Genomic DNA, 19,693 nt, shown 5'->3' with positions numbered 1-19,693 from the left:
TTTATTGTTGCTCTAATTATCCAAATGTATTGTTTTTCTTACTTGACTTTATGCTCAATGAGAGTAGAAATGCTACTCATCAGACAGGAAGTGGAAAATAAATATTTATTGATTTGAATTGTCACATAATGTCATACAATCAATCTTCCAGTTATTTTTGGTGAGTCATACAGCTGGATAACCTTACTGGACTCTTCATGGTTCTCCTAAGGGACAGGCCATGACTAATTGATTATAATAATGAATAGTTTAGTATCACAGCTCCAACTTTTAATAGCACAATAATTATTGTTCCACAGAAGAAATGGGGCCAGGAGATGGGGAAGAGGTCATAGAAGACAGGCAGAGTATTGTCTTCTCCAGAAAGCAGACCATGTACTGTATTCAGTAAGGAGAAATAGAGCTAATTATCAATGGAATAGACTATTTCTTAAAGTAGTAGGTTCTCCATCCATGGAGATCTTCAACAGAGGCTGGCTGTCAATTTATCAGGAATATTAGAGAAGTGGTTTATACTTAGGTTTATACTTATACATATAGACTCTGACATCTTTTCCATTTTTAGGATTTTATAACAGAAAGGGTAGATGATAGTGAAGAGGAGAGAGCATGAAGAAAGTCCCAAGGAGAACTTTGCCATGTAAGTCACTGAAAAAATAAACAAACCAAAAAAACCACTTTAGCTGTGAATCCTAGTTGAAGTCCTCACAACCACTCACTTGGACTGCTTTAGTAGCCTGTTTCTTTTCTCTGAATCCAGTCTCTTTTCTAATTTTTTCATAAAAATTATAAAAATAATCATAACATATAGGTCTAATACTGTCACTATCCTTCTCAAAAAATCTCCATTGCCTCTAGGATAAAACATAAACTACTTGGTCTATCACTTCATATACTTTCAAGTCTATCTCCAACTTATCTTTCCAGATTTATTTCAGAAAATTGAATTATTAAATATTCCTTTATTTAATTTATCATTTCCCACCTACATTTAATTTAGGCAGTTGGAAGGATTATTCCCCATAAGTAAAAGTGACTCCTTCCTCATCTCTACTTGTTAAAATCCCTTTCTTTTGAGACTCAGATCAGATTTTCGTCTCCCCACTCAAAGTGTTTATTCTCTCCTCAAATATTTCCAAAGAACTCTTCTTGAATTTCTCCTCTACCCCTACCACATTTTATGTATATCATACATATTTGTGTGCATGTCCCCATACTCTAGTAATCTCCTCAAAGGCAGAAATTATTTCATTTTTCACCCTTGCAGCTCCAACATCCATCATAGAGGTTGGTCCAATGGTAGGGACTTAATAAATGATTAGTTACTTAAACAGAATTTAATTGAAATGCCTGAGTCAGATCTTTCTTGTTTCAATGATTTCCCACCACCACCACCAGTGAATTTTTGCAGAGAATCATTGTGCTTGCTCTGTCCTCCACACTTTGGGGGGGGGGGTAGGAGAAAAAGGATGCAGCATGGCTCTTACAATCTTGTTGATGAAGCTAAGATTATTATACATTTCAAAAAGATAATTAAATGTAGCACTGACTCCAAAATAGAATCAGTAGATGTTCAGAACAGAAAGAGTTTACTATACATTGGATTTATAGGATTTGGAGTTAAAAAAGATTTTGGAAATTATCAAGTGCTAATTGTCATTTTTTTGTATATGAGAAAGCTGGGGTTCAAAGAGATAAGGTAACTTTTATAATGTCATCCAGCTAGTAAGAGGAAGAGTCAGGATTGGAGCCCAGGTTACTCTGCCAATGCCATTAAATTAAGCATTTGGAGAGGAATGAGAATGATAAGTGGATATTGTATATTGGAGAATAATAGAGATTTGCAGATAGCTTCTTGAATGACAACCTAAGGAGCAAGAAGCCTTTATTATATTTTTAGAAGGCCAAACATTTACAAGATATTTTAAGTTTACAAATCACTTTCATGGACATTGTCTCATTTAATTTTCACAGAATCATTGTGAGGGTATACCTATTTTACAGATGAGGGAAAAAAAGGTCGAAATTGAGAAATGTGTCCAGGATCACATATCTATAATCACTTTAAATATAATGTCCTTTCTACTAAATTGCATTGTATCTCCTCAGTAATGGGAAGCAATTGTCATTTCTTGAAAAATAATATAACAAGGTAAAGAAGGCAGTATGACAAAGTAGATAAAATATTGAACTTGTAAACATGAAAAATCTGTGATTCAAATCATGACTACTACTTACTACTTCTATGATCTTAGCTAAAGGAAGGGAAAGGGAAAAACATTTAAATAACACCTACTATGTGCCAGACAGTCTGTTAAACATATTACAATTATAATCTCATTTGATCCTACCAACAACTTTATGTGGTAGGCGCTGTAATAATTCCCACTTTACAACTGAGGAAAAGGCCAATAAAGGTTAAGTGAGATGCCCAGGATCACACAGTTAGCAATTAACAATCTAGATTCATCACTTTATCTACTGTTCTACCTAGTTAGTTGCCTCAAATCATTTAATATTTCTGAAATCATTGGTTTCCTCATCAATAAAATAAAAGGATTGGAAAAATAAAACTCCTAAGCTAAATTAGCTGTAAATTATAGCTATAAATCTGTGATCCTATATTTACCTAGGTCTCAATTAATGGGAATGATAAAGCATCTGAAGTGTTTTCATGTATCTGAATTTACACTATTTGAAATTATAATCATGTGAAATATGATAACTTATTCTAGTCAAATGGAAACATCATGTAAATTCAAAAAATGTGACTATTTCACAGATTAATTATTTGCATTAATTGAGATCTGGATACATAATCTTAAAAAAATTACTAGAATAATTGGGTTAGAGGGAGGATGAACTGGAGGCCACGAGGAGAATACATCCTGATGTCATTTGCTCAAATGATCATACTTGCCAGAAGCCTCTTCAGAGAGCTCTAGATCCTTTCTTAGAAAACATTAAGTTGAGTGTCCCATCTAGATGAACCTTACAATAAGGGTTAAGGATACACACACACCCCTACATATGTAATATGCATGTATGGTGACAAATATGCATGTATGTCTATATGCATTTATTTATATATTTTTTTATTCATCTGTGCTACCTTTATTATAGACTTGCCTAATTTATGCTTTTTCTTATTCTCCCTTTCAGTAACAATTTTCCACTAGAATTTCATATCTCATAATATATTCTGTCTCATGCATTTGTATCATTCTTATGTGTTTTTGTGCTAATCCTATTCTTAATTCCCTAAATTCTAGGGGAACAGGGGAATGATATGGTAAAAACCTTTCAAGAGAATAAAGTCAAGATGACAAATTAATAGCTTTTTGCAATAGTACAAGAAATAAATGATAAGTGCCAAAATTTGGATGGTGGTTATATGAGTAGAAAATTGGGATGGGTTTGATGTATTTTGTGTAGATACAATCAACTTAACAAGACATTGAATGTATGAAGTGAGATAATGAAAGGATGAGGAATACTCCCAGGTTGTATCCTGGTGACTGTAAAGATATTGACTTTCCCTACAAAAATAGAATAAGAGGGATGAGTTTTGAAGAAAAAAAAAAAGACAAAAATGCTAAGTACAGTAATAAATATAAAGTAGAAGTGATGAATAGATTTAAGGGATTAGATCTGTAGATAGAATGCCTGAAAAACTGTAGTCAGAAATTCACAATATTATACAGGAGAAAATAACAAAAAACATTTCAAAGTTAAAGAAAGGCAAAAAAAAAAAAAAAAAAAAAAAAAAAAAAGCAAAATGGCTATCTGAGGCTTTATAAATAGTTGAGGGAGAAAAAAGGAAAGGGAAAGTAGGAAGGGAAAGATATTCTGGCCAAATATAGAATTCCAGAGAATAACAAAGAAAGATTCTTAAATGAGAATTACAAAGAAATAGAAGAAAATAATAGAATGGGAAAAATGAAAAACAATCAAGAAATATCAAGGGAATGAATGGTTCATGAAAAAATGGTCATGATAAAAGACAAATGCAGGTACTTCACAGAAGTAGAAGAAACTAAAAAAAAGTGGCAAGAATAAAAAAAAGCTATACGAGAAAGGTCTTAATATCACCAATAATCAGGATGATGTGGTTGCTGAGCTAGAACTATATATTTTGAAGAATGAAGTCAAGTAGATGTTAGAGAGACTTGGTAACAGTAAGGCAGTAAGTAACATCCTGAAATATGGTGTTAAAGTGTTGCACTCAATGTGTTGGCACATTTTGGCCACTGGATTGGAAAAGATCAAGTTCCTATCCCAAACTTAAAGAAAGGCAACGCCAAAGAATGTTCAAATTATCAAACAATTGCATTCATCTCGCATGCCAGCAAGGTTATGCTTGAGATTCTGCAAATTAGACTTCAGCAATATGTGAACTAAGAATACCAGCAGCATGAACTGGTTTTCAAAGAAGCAAGGAAACTAGAGACCAAATTGCCAATATTTGTGCATTATGGAGGAAGCAAGGAAGTTCCAGAAAAAAGTCTATTTCTGTTCCATTGACTACATTAAAATCTCTGACTATGTGGATCACAACAAAATATTGCAAGTTCTCAAACAGATGGAAGTATCGGATCATCTTATTGCTCTCCTGAGGTACTTATACACAGGTGTCCAAATCAAGAAGCAAGACGTTAAACCCAACTGGGGAACAATTGCTTGGTTTAAAGTTAGAAAAAGGACTACAACAAGGCCACATATTGTCACCATATTTATTTCATTTATAGCCTGAGTACATCCTATGAAATTTCTGAATCAAAAAACAGAATTAAGATTGTCAGGAGAAATATCAATAGTATCAGATATTACTACTCTGATGGCAGAAAGTGAAGAAAAATTAAGGAACTTCTTGATGAAGTAAAAGAGGAGGATATAAACAGTGGATTGAAGCTCAACATTAAAAACAACAACAAAACCAAACCAAAGATCATGGGAATTGTTCCCATCACCACTTGGCAAAAAGAGGGAGAAGAAATGGAAGCAGTGTCAGATTTTATAGTCTGGGGCTCAAAGATCACTGCAGATGATGACAGCAACCATGAAATTAAGACAGTTGGAAGGAAAGGTATGGCAAATCTTGACTGCATACTAAAGGACAAAGACCTCCTGACAAAGATCTATATAGTCAAAACTATGTTTTGTTTTGTATTGATTTTTCCCCCCAGTAGTAATATATAGCTGCGAGAGTTGGATTTTAAGGAAAGTTTAGAGCTGCAGAATTGATGATTTCACATTGTGGTGCTGGAGAAGATTTTTGTGAGTCCCTTGGACATCAAAGAGGTAAAATCAATTAATACTTTAAAAATTCATTCAAATTTATTCAAATACTGAAGCTGAAGCTTAAAGACTTTGATCACATAATGAGAATACAAGACTCATTGGAAAAGATCCTGATGTTGGGAAAGGTTGAAAGTGAAACAAGAAGGGGACAATAGAAGGTGAGATAGATAGTGTCATGTAAGCAACAATTATAAACTATGTTGGCTTTTTGTCACACATGCTCTTTAGCATGGGGTTTCAAATGTATGTGCCCTTTCATGGAGCCAGAAGACATGTGTCCATAGGAAGCTCTCCAATCCATGTGCTCACAATAACATTCTATATTCTAATGTAATTGGTATATCCAAGCATGCCCCGGAAGGCACCCAATACTCCTTTTTGTATTTTCTTAACAAGCTATAACATTCCATTATTAGCTGTAAAATCTTTACTTGACTGATGCAGCCTTTGTTCTGACCCTGACTCAAGTTCACAGGTAGTTCACACACCTGAACTATGTATATCCTTTGGGCTTAGATTTCTCAAAGGAGGTTCCATGGGATTCTAGGAAGTGCTTACTCCCTAGAGATAAGTAGCTAAACAAAAAGTTTCAGCTCTATATAGAGTATCTCTTCAGTCTGTGCTGTGTAGGAACTTCAGAAAAAAAAAAAAAAGGAGAGAAAAGATGTAGTTGAAAGAGAAACAGATTCTAAAACTAGACGAGCTGAGTTCAGATTCTAACTTTGATGTTAACTTGTTTGAATCAAATGGAAAAAGTCATTTAACCTCCATAGGCTATGATTTCTTCTTCTATAAAATTAAGGACTTAAAGTAGTCTCAGATGTTGCTTTCAACCTTAATTCAATGAGTCTGAGAGCCATTGCCAGGTAGATACACAGTGAAAGATTGGTTCAGTGGGAAGCCCTGCCATGGACCTAGCCCTCCTCAGGAACTGAATCATGAGGGCTATCTATTTATTTAACTTCCTAACATTATCAAAAATTCTTTCCTACTGCAAGGGATGGAAGCTATAGATAGAGTTGAGGGTCAACCAGGATAGTACTTTAAGTTTTGATGACTAGAGAGTCCAGGGTAGATGGTTCTTTAATTTCTCTACAATTCTGAATTCTTTTCTCTCTAGAGGGAGATAAGTGGAGGCACCCATAGTAATTTCATTATTCCCATTACATCTATACTGATCTATGAGGAAGGTAGAGTCCCAATAGAAAAAAAAATTTGGCTTAACTCTGATAAAAAATCCTTTATGTTTTCATAAGGATAAATTGTATTTGTTCTATATTTGAAGTTTTGTTAGCTTTAGTGCTTGCGTTTGAGCTGAGGATATCCTTCCTCCCTCCCTCCTTCCCTCCCTTCCTTCCTGCCTTCTCTTCCTTCCTTCCTTCTTTCCTGCCTGCCTTCCTTCCTGCCTGCCTTCCTTTCTTTCTTCCTGCCTGCCTTCTTTCCTTCCTCCCTTCTTTCTTCCCTACCTCCCTTTCTCCTTCCCTTCCTCCCTCCTTCCCTTCCTTCCTTCTTTTTTTCCTTCTCTCCCCTCCTCCTCCCTTCCTTCCTTCCTTTTTCTCTCTCTTCCTCATTTCCTTCCTTCCTTCTTTTCTTCCCTCTTTTTTTTTTTCATGGAGTCCAAGGTATAAACTGAATTTTGATATTTGCTAGATTATGACATGGGCTGTGTAGAACATTTATTTGATAAGAGGCCTCCAAGATTTAATCTATTCTATAAAAGCCCTGAGGTATTCTGGGTTAAAAGTTATACTATTATTCCATTATCCCAACTTCTTTGGCAAGAACTTAATTTTCTCCCAAAAACATAAAAGGAAGATTGATTTGGTATTTGAAGAAGTTAGATGTCCTATGGAAGGGGAAAAGAGGAGAATGAGGGAGAAAATTTTGGAGTACAAGATTTTGCAAGGATGAATGTTGAAAACTACCTTTGTATGTATTTTGAAAAAAAAAAAAAAAACTATTGTTAAAAGAAGAAGAAGAACAAGTTAGGCATCTCAGTAGATAGAGTGCCAATCCTAGAGACAGTAGAATCTAAGTTCAAATTACCAGCTGTATCATCCTGGGTAAGGCACCTAACTGTTTGCTTCAGTTTCATCATCTTTAAAAGGAATTGGAGAAGAAAATGGCAAACCACTCTAATATCTCTGTCAAGAAAACTCCAAATGGAGTCTCGAAGAGTTAAAAACAAGTGAAAATAACTTTACTTACTAGAGATATGTAGTTAAACAAAGAATTTTAAATGATGTGAAAAAGAGTTTGATATCAAACAACAACATAATGAGAAGAGAATTAGACACTAAATCAAGGGGCTTGAATTCAAAGTCTGATTTCGTATTTGATTCACTATATGCTCTTGAGCAAGTTATCTTCATAAACACAATTTCTCAATATGTAAAATGGGGATAATAATGCATCTCCCTCCCTTCCTCATAAAATTGTTTCTAGGTCAGACATATACTCAAAATGCCTTTGGAGTTCTTTAGATCAAAGAGACTTAATGAAGGGGTTGGACTAGCTTTAAATATCCTTAAGATTCTTTTGAAAAACTATTAGATCCTGGTACAGATTTAACAGAAAATGCTATTATTCTATAATTCTACTTCTGGTACATAGGAAGGATTGCATTAGTAAACTTCTAAAGACATTTCCTCATATACATATTTATTATAAAAATGGTAAAGGATGTGATAGACATAGCAGAAAGATTTTTTTGCATCAAACATGCACATTATTTTCCTTCCAGGATCTGCTGTGATTAAAGGTGATGTGACCAAGAGGAGTGTTTACCTCTCCAGTGGTACTTATTATATTTTGCCTTGAATTATAGCTATTTACTTGGTGATCTCATCCACTCCCATGAATTTCATTATCATCTGTGTAGTGAATTCCCAGATCTATATATAAATCTCTAATTTTTCTTCTGACCTATAATCAAGCATTTCCCACTGGTTATTGGATATCTCAAAATGAATATCTCACACACTTCTTAAGCTCAACATGTACAAAACAAAACCCTTCCTCCCCCCAAAAAAAACCCACATCCCCTCTTCGGAACTTTTCTTTCTATGTGAGTAGTATTGTCATCCTCCTAATTACCTATGTTCACAAACTTAAGTATCATTTTTGACTCTTCACTCCAAGTAACCCCATTCAGTCTGTTGACCAGTATTGCCATTTCTATTTGCACATCTCTAGAATAAATTTCTTTCTCTTCATTCACACAGCTACCAATGTAGTCCAGGCCATCCTCACTTCTTGACTGGATTATTGCAAGAGATTTCTAATTGGTTTCCTGGCCTTAATTCTCTTCCCATACTAATCCTTCTTTTTCTCAGCTGCCATGATGATTTCCCTAAATTGAACATTCGCCAGTGTCACCCAGTAGTTTTTTATTAACTCTAGGATCAGATAGAAGCTCTTCCCTTTTGCATTTAATGCTCTTTAGAGCATGGCACCTTCCCTGTAGCCTTTGATAGCACTATATTGGCCTTACTAACTATTCTTCAATCAGTGCACTTCATCTCCCATCTCTTTGTTTTTCTACCAGCTGGCTCTTGTGCATAAAGTGCTCTCAAACCTCACCTCCATGTCTTAAGTTCCTGGACATTTTCAAGACTCAGCTTACATCCCACCTTTTTCAGAAGGCCTTTCCCAATGCCTGCCTCTCTAAGATTGTTGTTGTTTAGTCATGTTCAATTCTTTGTGACTCCCGTGGATCATACCATCCATGAGATTTTCTGAAACAAAGGTACTGGAATGGTTTGTCATTTTCTTCTCCAGTGGAGAGGTTAAGGGACTTGCTCAGAGTCACACAGCTAGTGAGAAGATTGACTTTGAACTTAGGTCTTCCTGACTTCAGTGCTTTATCCCCTGAGTCACTCAGCTGCCTCTTTAAGAATATCGACCATCTATTCCATATCTGTATTTTGCATATACTTAGTTATATGCATATTGCCTACATTCCAGTCAAATTGAACTATTTTTTGTTCCTCTAAATATACCTTGTACTGCTACAACTTCATATATATTTTTATACATTCCCTATGTCTGAAATGTCCTATCTGTCTCAGTTCCTCTGTTGAATTCCTATAATTTTGCACAGTCTATCCTTACTTAAGTCCAATTCACTTGCATATCATGGTATCACCTTCCTGATGTCATGGTTCTCATTGAGAACAAAGAACACAATAAGAACTCATTTTTAAAACCCAATTCAAATTCAATTCCTTATAGAAATTCTTCTCTGATTTTTCAGTTGTCAACAATCTTACCTCTTTAGACCTCATGTAATACTTTGTTTTATATTTACTCATCATATAATTTTGTGTATTATATTGATCACAACAATTTGGTAAAGAAGGCACCAAAATGCTGAAGAAAATAACACCTTAAAAACAGACTGGGGTAAATGGTAAAAAGAGTTACAAAAATCTACTGAAGAGAAAAAATATCTTAAAAAGAATGATTGAGAAAATGGAAAAAGAGATGCAAAAGTTCAATTTCTTTAGAAACAATTCCTTAAAAAATATAATTGGGTACGTGGAAATAATGACTCCAACAGATATCAAGGATTAATCAAATTTGGACACTAATGCAATGTTGGTGGAGTAAACTGATCCAATCATTCTAGAGAGTAATTTGGAACTATGCTAAAAAGAGCTATAATTGTGCATACCCTTTGACCTTTGATCTCTACTAGATCTGTACCCCAAAGATATTTTTTTTAAAAAGAGGAAAGAAAGGGCAGCTAAGTGGCACAGTGGATAGAGCACCAGCCCTGAATTCAGGAAGACCCGAGTTCAAATTTGAGCTTAGACACTTAACACTTCCTAGCTGTGTGACCCTGGGCAAGTCACTTAACCCCAGCCTGGGGGGGGGGGGAGAAGAGAGAGAGAAGAGAGCTACATATACAAAATATTCATAGCAGTTCTTTTTGTGATAGAAAAGAATTGGAAATTGAGGGGATGTTCATCAATTTGGGAATAGAGTATGATGGAATAACATGGTGTTATAAAAATGATGTGCAGAATGTTCTCAGAAAAAGCTGGAAAGACTTGCTTGCCTCCTCAATGAGGAGGAATAGAAGGAAAGGAGGGAAGAAGAGAATTTTGAACTTAAAACATAAAAGAAAATTAAAGCTAAGAATTTTTTACATGTAACTGGAAAAAAAATAAATGATAAAGTGCTTACACTTACATTTGGGAAGATGATAGATATGTCCTTTCTGATCCCTGTTGGTATCAAGGTTCACAGAGAAAATCCAATTATGCCAGGCTTTCCAGTGACTCTCTTATGTCTTGAAATTAAGAAAAAGAATAGAAAGAGAGAAGAAGAGGGATACTCTCATGTGGGAGTGAAGGGAAAGGGGAAACGAAGGTTTAGATAAATAACAGTCACAAAAATCTAGGTTGAGTGATAAATGTGGATAGTGGAAACCTCAAAGGAGGAAAGGTCATTTAGTCATAATGATGAGAGAGGCTGGCCATGGGAAATTGGAACAGGAGAGAAATGAGACAAAGGGGTATTCAGACTCCTCCACTTAGATAAATGAGTGTGGAGAATATGAGAGAAAGTACAGCTAGTACTAGAAAAGTTATTGAGGAAACCAGTTTTCAGGAAGGAGGAAGGTCTCAATAAGTCATTCAACTTTTACTCAATAAGTGACAGGTGATGATGGGAATGAGAAAGAAAAGGTTTAAAATGAAATTAAATTTGTTAATTATGGAGCAAGCATTTCAGAGGTTACAGTTCAGCTGAACGGTTAAATGACTCTCTATTTTCTTTTTTTTAAATTTTATAAGTATAAATTTTTTTGACAGTATATATGCATGAGTAATTTTTTTTATAACATTATGCCTTGTATTCATTTTTCCAAATTTTCCCCTCCCTCCCTCTACTCCCTCCCCCCCGATGACAGGCAATCCCATACATTTTACATGTGTTACAGTATAACCTAGGTACAATACATGTGTGTAAATACCATTTTCTTGTTGCACGTTAAGTATTGGATTCCAAAGGTATAAGTAACCTGGGTAGATAGAGAGTAGTGCTAACAATTTACATTCACTTCCCAGTGTTCCTTCTCTGGGTGTAGTTATTTCTGACCATCATTGATCAACTGGAAGTGAGTTGGCTTTTCTTTATGTTGAAGATTTCCACTTCCATCAGAATACATCTTCATACAGTATTGTTGTTGAAGTGTACAGTGATCTTCTGGTTCTATTCATTTCACTCAGCATCAGTTGATGTAAGTCTCTCCAAGCCTCTCTGTATTCCTCCTGTTGGTTATTTCTTACAGAGCAATAATATTCCATAACCTTCATATACCATAATTTACCCAACCATTCTCCAATTGATGGACATCCATTCAACTTCCAGTTTCTAGCCACTGTGAAAAGAGCTGCCACAAACATTTTGTCACATACAGGTCCCTTTCCACTCTTTAGTATTTCTTTGGGATATAAACCCAATAACAGCAATGCTGGATCAAAGGGTATGAACAATTTGATAACTTTTGAGGCATAGTTCCAAATTGCTCTCCAGAATGGCTGGATCTATTCACAATTCCACCAACAATGTATTAGTGTCCCAATTTTCCCACATCCCCTCCAACATTCATCATTATTCCTTCCTGTCATCTTAGCCAATCTGACAGGTATGTAGTGGTATCTTAGAGTTATGACTCTCTATTTTCTATGTTGAATCCTATAGTGAAGTTTGTGTGGACCCTTTAGAAGAAGAAAGATCACTGAAGCTCTAGTTAGGGTTGTAAGTTGTATTGGCTATTGTGTCTTCCTACACTGCATTTAACATTAATTCACACACTCCCCTCAAAGATTGCATGTGATTTGTGGGAGAGTGCACCTCTATTTAAGGGAGAAATGCTTTGTGATCAGTTTTTGCTTTGCCATTGGAGTAAATACCTTTGCTGACTTAAAAAAGAGTAGGGGCTTGTAAGCAAGTGTAAGGTTAGCCATCCACAAGGTTACTCCTAACCTATAAAGTAGTAGCAGGCACTCCTCTGGAAATCTAACCTTCTACTGTCAGGGTGAGTTAGGAGAGTGAGTCCAGAGATATTATATATATGCACATGGAAATATATATATATATGTATGTATACACACACACACACACAGACACACACAAGTATATAGGTATCTATATGCACACATGTAAGTATATTTGCACATCTTTTTATTCAGTTATGTCTGTCTCTTGGTGTACCATAGCATGCCAATCCTGCCCCTGGAGCATGGGGTCCATGGGGTTTTTTCTTTTCTTTTCTTTTCTTTTCTTTTCTTTTCTTTTCTTTTCTTTTCTTTTCTTTTCTTTTCTTTTCTTTTCTTTTCTTTTCTTTTCTTTTCTTTTCTTTTCTTTTCTTTTCTTTTCTTTTCTTTTCTTTTCTTCCCTTCCCCCTCCCCCTTCCCCCTTCCTTTCCCTTCCCCCTTCCCTTCCCTTCCTCCTTCCCCCTTCCCCCTTCCCTTCCCCCTTCCCCCTTCCCTTCCCTTCCCCTTCCCCCTTCCCCTTCCTTTCCCTTCCTCCTTCCCCCTTCCCCCTTCCTCCTTCCCCCTTCCCCCTTCCCCCTTCCCCCTTCCCTTCCCTTCCCTCCCCTTCCCCCTTCCCCCTTCCTCCTTCCCCCTTCCCCCTTCCTCCTTCCCCCTTCCCCCTTCCCCCTTCCCCCTTCCCTTCCCTTCCCTCCCCTTCCCCCTTCCCTTCCCTTCCCCCTTCCCCCTTCCCTTCCCTTCCCCCTTCCCCTTCCTTTCTTTTCTCCCTTCCCCCTTCCCTTCCCTTCCCCCTTCCCCTTCCTTTCTCTTCTCCCTTCCCCCTTCCCTTCCCTTCCCCCTTCCCCTTCCCCCTTCCCTTCCCTTCCCTTCCTTTCTCTTCCCTTCCCTTCCCTTCCCTTCCCTTCCCTTCCCTTCCCTTCCCTTCCCTTCCTTCCTGTCTTTCTCTTTCTGCCTTTCTTTCTCTCTTTTTTCCTCTTTCTATCTTTCTCTTTCTGTCTTTCTTTCTCTCTTTTTTCCTCTCTTTCTATCTTTCTCTTTCTGTCTTTCTTTCTATTTTTCTTTCTCTCTTTCTTTCTTTGTTTCTTTCTATCTTTCTTTCTCTCTTTCTTTCTTTTGCAGAGGCAACTGGGGTTAAGTGACTGTCCAGGGTCACACAGATAGGAAGTGTTAAGTTTCTGAGGCCAGATTTGAACTCGTGTCCTCCTGACTTCAGGGCTGGTGCCCTGGTATCCACCCCCAGCTGCCTTTCCATGGAGCTTTCGTGACAATAATAACTGGAGAGGTTTGCATTTCCTAAATAAATATAAAGGTAATGTTCTATATACATACTTCTCCTTCCATTGCATTGTAAGCTTCTTGAGGACTTTCATTTTTTGAGCTTATATCCCAAGCATGTAGCACGTTCCTGGGACACAGTTTAGTGTATGCTTATTGAATGAATGAATGAATGACTCCTGGACCCCAGCAGGGTCTAGTGGGGAAATTACTGGAGTTAAGCATTGGAAATCTTAGTTAGGTCCTAGCTGTCTGATTGTAGGAAGACATTTTTCCTTCCTGGTTTGTTCCTCCCTGTAAAATAGTTTGACATTTACTATCCTTAAGGTCTTTTCTACTTTGGTAGTTTTAAGTGCCAAATAAACAGCACAGACAATAATGCGATGTTTAGACAGCACTGAGTTTGGATCAGTCAGAACACCTAAGTTTGAGTCGTCTCTCTGTCACCTACTAGTTGTGTGAGCTTGGGCCTTCTCTGCGCCTCAGTTTCCCTGTCTTGTTAAAGAGACGGATAGAGTCCTGCAGCCGACCGCTGGGCTGTCAGCTGTGTCTGTATCTGCGCAGAGCATTGTGGGGCTCGTAGTCCGCTCCGCCCATGGCCTTCCAGAGATGCGATAGGTTTGGGGCTCACCGCCTACACTTCCCAGGGTGCTTTCCCTGGGAAACTCTTCTCCTCCCAGCGCAGGAGACCTGTCATTGAGCTTGGGCTGGGTTACCACCTGGCCTGCGGGGCGGGCGGAGAGCCGGGTGAACAGTGGTGGCAGCTGCCAGGGAAAGAGGGAGGCGGGGAGGGAAAGGGGAGGGAGGCGCGCCCGGGGAAGTGAGTGACAGAGCTGTCAGTGGGGATGGTGAACAGAGCGAGAGCTGGGGTTGCCTGCGGACCTGCCACCGCGGGGCCCGTGGGAAGAACAGCGCGCGCCGCCCTAGCGCCCGCTGCGCCCTTCTTGCGGCGCGCGGGGCCGCTCTTGCCCAGTTGGCCGGAGGGGATGCGGTGCGACTGACCCCGGGAACTCTAGGGCGGTGTCCGCGGGGAGGGAGGGGGCGTGGACCACCGCTTATAACCCGATCCCGGGCGAGGAAGGGAGGGATGTAGCAGTGTTGCCCGCTCACAGCTGATAGAGCGCGGCTGCTTGGTGCTGCTGCTAGTGTTGCAGCTGCTGCAGCTGCTGCTGCTCGTGGGACTTTTTGATGCGTAACAGGTAGGAGAGGGTGGGGAAGTGGAGCCATCCCAGTCTGAGCCAGCGGCGGCAGCAGCGGAGAGGAGCGGCGCCCGGCGCATCCACCTCGACCCTGGGGAAGCCGGCCAGAGGAGGCTGCTGGAGGAGCTGGATCCGCTAAGCACGGGCGCCTTCGGGGAAGATGAGCACAGGTAAGTGCGGCTCGCGCCTTCCAGCACTCGGGGACTGAGCCCGCCGAGAGAGAAGGGGAGGGCAAAGGAGAAGGGGTTGGCCAGCTAGGAGGGGCTTCATTCTGTTCAGCCACTTGAGGGGGAGGAATCCTCCTAGTCGCTGTGTGAGTGGGTAAGTCCATTTTTTTCTTTTCTGGATCTCAGTTTCCCCATCTCAGTATCCCTACATAAGGAGGGGGTCGGACTAGCTGATTTCAGAAATCTCCTCCAGCTCTGGAAGCAGATATTCCCTGCTCCCTTGAAGCTCTGACATTCTGATTTTTAAAGGATTTCCAGCAGCACGCTTCCCCCTTCCCCATCCTAAAATCTTGAGATCTTAAAATGAGAAGGGGAGGCATTTTTGAGGACATTTCAGGCCGCCGCTTGGGCCTGAAGCCCTGCATATCTTCTTTCTGAGAGTGGAGGAAAAAGCTGCAGTAGTTTGCTGGTGACCCCACCCTAGTTCTCCTAACGAGATTTTCCGAAGCCCAAGAAGGGGATGCGGGCCACAGTTCTGTGTCACATCTCATTGATGATAATAAAAAGGCATTGCTTTCTCTTTTATTAAGGGGAATCTTAAGAAGGACCTGAGAAGGAGAGTGTAAACGGATTGCTATTCCCATTTCAGTGGGCTGAGAGAGGTTCAGAAGGCAGAATGACCAAACTAGCAGCGCACTGCTGGGATTCTGGGGTCGTCACTAGATGTCTTGGGTTCAGTAGCTTTTACTGACGGTCAGCATCCAAGTGTTGTTGCCCCTCACCCTTTCTTCCTCCTTTCTAGTCTCTTAGCCAGTCTAAAGTCAATATCCTTCTCTTTTCTCCCTCTTTGCGGTTCCATCACGTTGTAATGCAGGTTCCTTTCCGGCCCAGAAAATAACGGAGGCTCGCACCCTTTCCCTCTGTGTCTGTCTGGGTTTGGAAAGAAGCCCTATCATCTTGCAGCACCGGTCTCTTGCTGCTGTAGCTGCTACTGCAGGGCTCTCCAGCCATCCGAGCCGAGAGCCCCTCCTCCGACTAATAATAGGCACCCGGGAGCTCTGGCTGGCGGCGGATTATGCCAGGCGCCCAGACATGGCATGGAACTTTGGGGTTCTGGGGGTGGGGAGGGTTAAGGTGCCCAGTCCGGATGTAAAATAGGAAGCTCAGCTCTCTCTCTTCCCTGCCTCAACCTGCCAAGTCCAAGCTAGCTGCAGTGAGCGTCAGTTTCAGGAATAGACGAGCTAGCTCTGTCCAAGCTCTCTTTGGAAAGGCATTGCGGAAGGAGCCCCTCTGTCAGCTTGAGGGGGACTTCAGGTGGGAGGTGGGATTGTGGGTGAGAGATGGGATTGTCGAGACCTGGCAGACTGAGGAAGGGCCTTTTATAGGGAGCTTTAAAGGGGAGAGGTGATGGCTAAAACGGGGAGGTCTGAAAGGGGACTTTATGATGTGTTCGGGAGGGGGATTTCTGAAGACAATCTTCCAGGAGGCTGAGAGGAAGGGAGCCCAGGAGGATAGCCAGTGACACTCTGGGCTCCCAATTTATGAGCCGGGACACCCACATCTAGCGAACGATTTCAATCCATGCCTTCAAGGAACCCAAATGTGGGTCATTTCTACCACGTAATTCAGTTGTCCCTATAACATCCTCCCCCGCCCGTACCTAATAGGCCTTTTTTCTGGACCATACCCTCCCTCATCTGTTATCACAGATAATTTAATTTTAGTGCTTAGAGAGATCTTACATTTAAATCCAGAGTTCTTTTTTTTGGCAATTTGAGGAAGTCCATAAACCCCTTCTCTGAATACTGTCTTTAAGTGATTGAAGGAAATGTTAAATTTCATTTAGAGGATAGTGAAAATAAAAATGTAATATTTTCCCCCATCCAAGTTCAGGACTCTAAAATTTGTCCCTGGACTCTGGAAGGCTATGGACTATAGGTTAAGAACTCCTGATTAAGTAAATGGGTTTATTTTGTGGATAAGGAAATCAAGTCAATAAGCATTTATTAAGTGAGGGTTGGTACATATTAGACACTTAATAAATGTTTGTTGATTTAAGGGCTTGGTATATGTGATACAAAGTCCTAGAGATACAAAGAAAGGCAACAACAGTCCCTGCCTTTAAGGCTTAGTAAATAGAGCTCTCTGGACCTAGAATAAGGAGATCTGAATTCAAATTCTGTTTCTGACACAATAGCAATATAACCTTCCAAAGTCAGTTAACTTCTGTCTATTTCAGTTTCTTCATCTGTAAAACACAAATAATAACCACCTATATCACCTAGTTGTGAGGACAAAATAATATATTTGTGTCCCATTTGGCAGTATATAAATGCTAGCTATTAGCTAAGACCAAAAAAAGTTAAGTGAGAATAATTAATGGGTGTGGTAAATAAAGTGAGGTGGTAAATATGGGTAGTTTGTAGAATGCTTTTAAGCTGTACAAATGGAATAGAAATTAGTCTAATAGAAATCTTACTATTATTAGTTTTGATTGAAATTCTTTTGATCCAGGACTTGTCATCACATATTCCTGGAGTACAGTCTCTTCTCACTTCTCTTAGAAAATCATTCCTTTCCTCAAAAGTTTACCTTAAATTCTATCTCAACACAACCTTTCACAATTACCTGGCTGCTAATCACAAAATTATTCTGTATTTATAAGTTCATGTGGTTATCCAGTAGAATGTAAGCATTATAAGGACAAGAACTATGTGACTTTTTCTCTTTGCATTCCCATAATGTGCAGCATGAAGCCTGCTAAAGAAATATTCATTGGTTGCAAAATTGATTTCAGTCTATGATTGAAAAAGGTGGGTTAGCCATATGATGAAAGCTCATAGCTCGAGTGCTTCACTGGCTACCCACAAAATGCAAAAAAGAAATAGAGGAAGTCTTTCAGTGTAGATGGACTTCACTCTGTACCAGTATAGGAGGAGCCAACACTGGCTATCATCATCATCAACAACATCAACAACAATCATCAACACTGATGATATATCCATTGAAGTAAAAGGAAGAATTTTTTAAACAACTAAAGCTGTTTATAAGTAGCACAGACTGTTTTCTGAGATAGTGAGTTCCATGGACTCAGAATATAGTCAAGGAGTCTCTTTTATCAGGTAGGGCATTGGATCTTCAGAAGCCTCTTCAAACTCCAAACCTCTTTGTTTATTTGCCACTCTTCTCTAATCACTTGTAGTAATGGTAATGATATCCTACCTGATGCTTCAAAATCCTGGAAGAAAAACTTGTCACCAAAAGAAGACTAAGATTGAATCTTAATATCCAGTTTCCTCAGTTGTGAAATTAATCACTTAGATTATATGAGCATGATTTTTCCTTTAACATTCATAATTCTATAATCAGATGAAGTTGCCCATTTTCAGTTTTTGAAACTAAACACATTACATTGAAATTTACATATGAAATTTCATGCCTGAAAATTATTTAAGAAAATTCCTAGCAATTTTGGTTTGAATAAGTTTTGAAAGGGATTTTAAGATAGTCAACTCTCCTCTACAAGTTTTGCAATGAATAGTAAATCAGTACATGGTTCAAAACAAGAGATTAGTTCATTCAAAATATTTATTCACTGAATGATTTTTTTTTTTTTAAAGACAACTCTTAAAGTCTATTAAAAATAAAGATACTTTTAATGGAGGATTCAAAGAGGGGGTAATGTTTGGGTATGAAAAGCATAATTTTATGTTTGCTGTGACAATAATTGATGCCTTTTTATGTTTTTCTAACAAACAAAGGAGGGACAATCTATGAAAGGAAGAAATTAGAACCAGCTAATGTAGGAGTAGGAAGGGATAATAATAATTCAGCTGCTCTAATTTCTTTAGCACCTTAAAGTGGACAAAATGCTTTCCTCCTCATGTTCCACTTGTGTAAATATTCACTTTTTTATAAATTTGGATGTAAAGCAGTTTGTCAAAGTTCATATAGTCAATTAATAGGAAAACAAGGATTGGAGGGGAGATTTCTTTTCTGACAGACCTCTGTAAGAGACATCTTTTTTTTTTTTTTAGTTATACTTTCAATTATACTTCTGCTAAAATTTTCATCTAATGCTTTACTATGAAATGATCTGACTATGAACTTTTTTTTTTTTTTCTTGAGGCAATTGGGGATAAGTAACTTGCCCAGGGTCCCACAGCCAGGAAGTGTTAAGTGCCTGAGATCAGATTTGAACTCAGGTTTTCCTGACTTTAGGGGCTGGTTCTCTATTCATTACACCAACTAGCTGCCCTGACCATAAACTCTTATAGGCTGTGTTTCAGCTCAGGTTGGAAGTGCTCTGAGTAAGGGCCCAGAAATGGGTTGTTTTATTTTTTAACTGAGGACCAACTTTGCTAAGAGATGAGAACTACATTAGCAGATGGTAGGCTGTAGCAACTCATTAAGACTATATGCTAAAGTCTGGAAAATTACAATCAATATTGATGGAAGGAGTAGTCACACATCATTATATTATTATAGTTAATTCATTATTTGTATTATTAATGTTTATTGTAAAACATCCATGGAACAGCACCATGCTCCTAAGGGGATACAAGTTGGATCACATGGACCTCATTTTTTGGTCACATTCCAGAGTTCACAAAGCTAATTCTCACAAAAGCACTAAGTAATGCAGGTAGTTTGGTGATTGATCCTATTTTACAAAAAAAAAAAAAAAAAGAAACTGAAGCTGGCAATTAAGTAACTTGCCCAAATCACTTCTATAGTAAATAGTGGA

The 19,693-nt window shown here is 38.7% G+C and overlaps 1 protein-coding gene across 1 annotated transcript in view; it reads left to right on the top strand.

Moving 5' to 3' along the window:
• Positions 1-14,428: 14,428 nt before the first annotated feature.
• ABLIM2 (actin binding LIM protein family member 2) overlaps positions 14,429-19,693 on the top strand; it is a 293,927-nt gene continuing 288,662 nt past the window's right edge. The window contains exon 1 of the mRNA XM_074276285.1: positions 14,429-14,949. Within this exon, the coding sequence (XP_074132386.1) occupies positions 14,940-14,949 (10 nt within the window). The 5' untranslated portion in view covers positions 14,429-14,939. The remainder of the gene's footprint in view (positions 14,950-19,693) is intronic.

Source organism: Sminthopsis crassicaudata, chromosome 6 (assembly GCF_048593235.1).
Source record: "Sminthopsis crassicaudata isolate SCR6 chromosome 6, ASM4859323v1, whole genome shotgun sequence".
In the NCBI taxonomy this organism is placed as follows: Eukaryota; Metazoa; Chordata; class Mammalia; order Dasyuromorphia; family Dasyuridae; genus Sminthopsis; species Sminthopsis crassicaudata.
The sequence above is the reverse complement of the archived record's forward strand: the minus strand, read 5'-3'. Positions and strand labels throughout refer to the sequence as shown.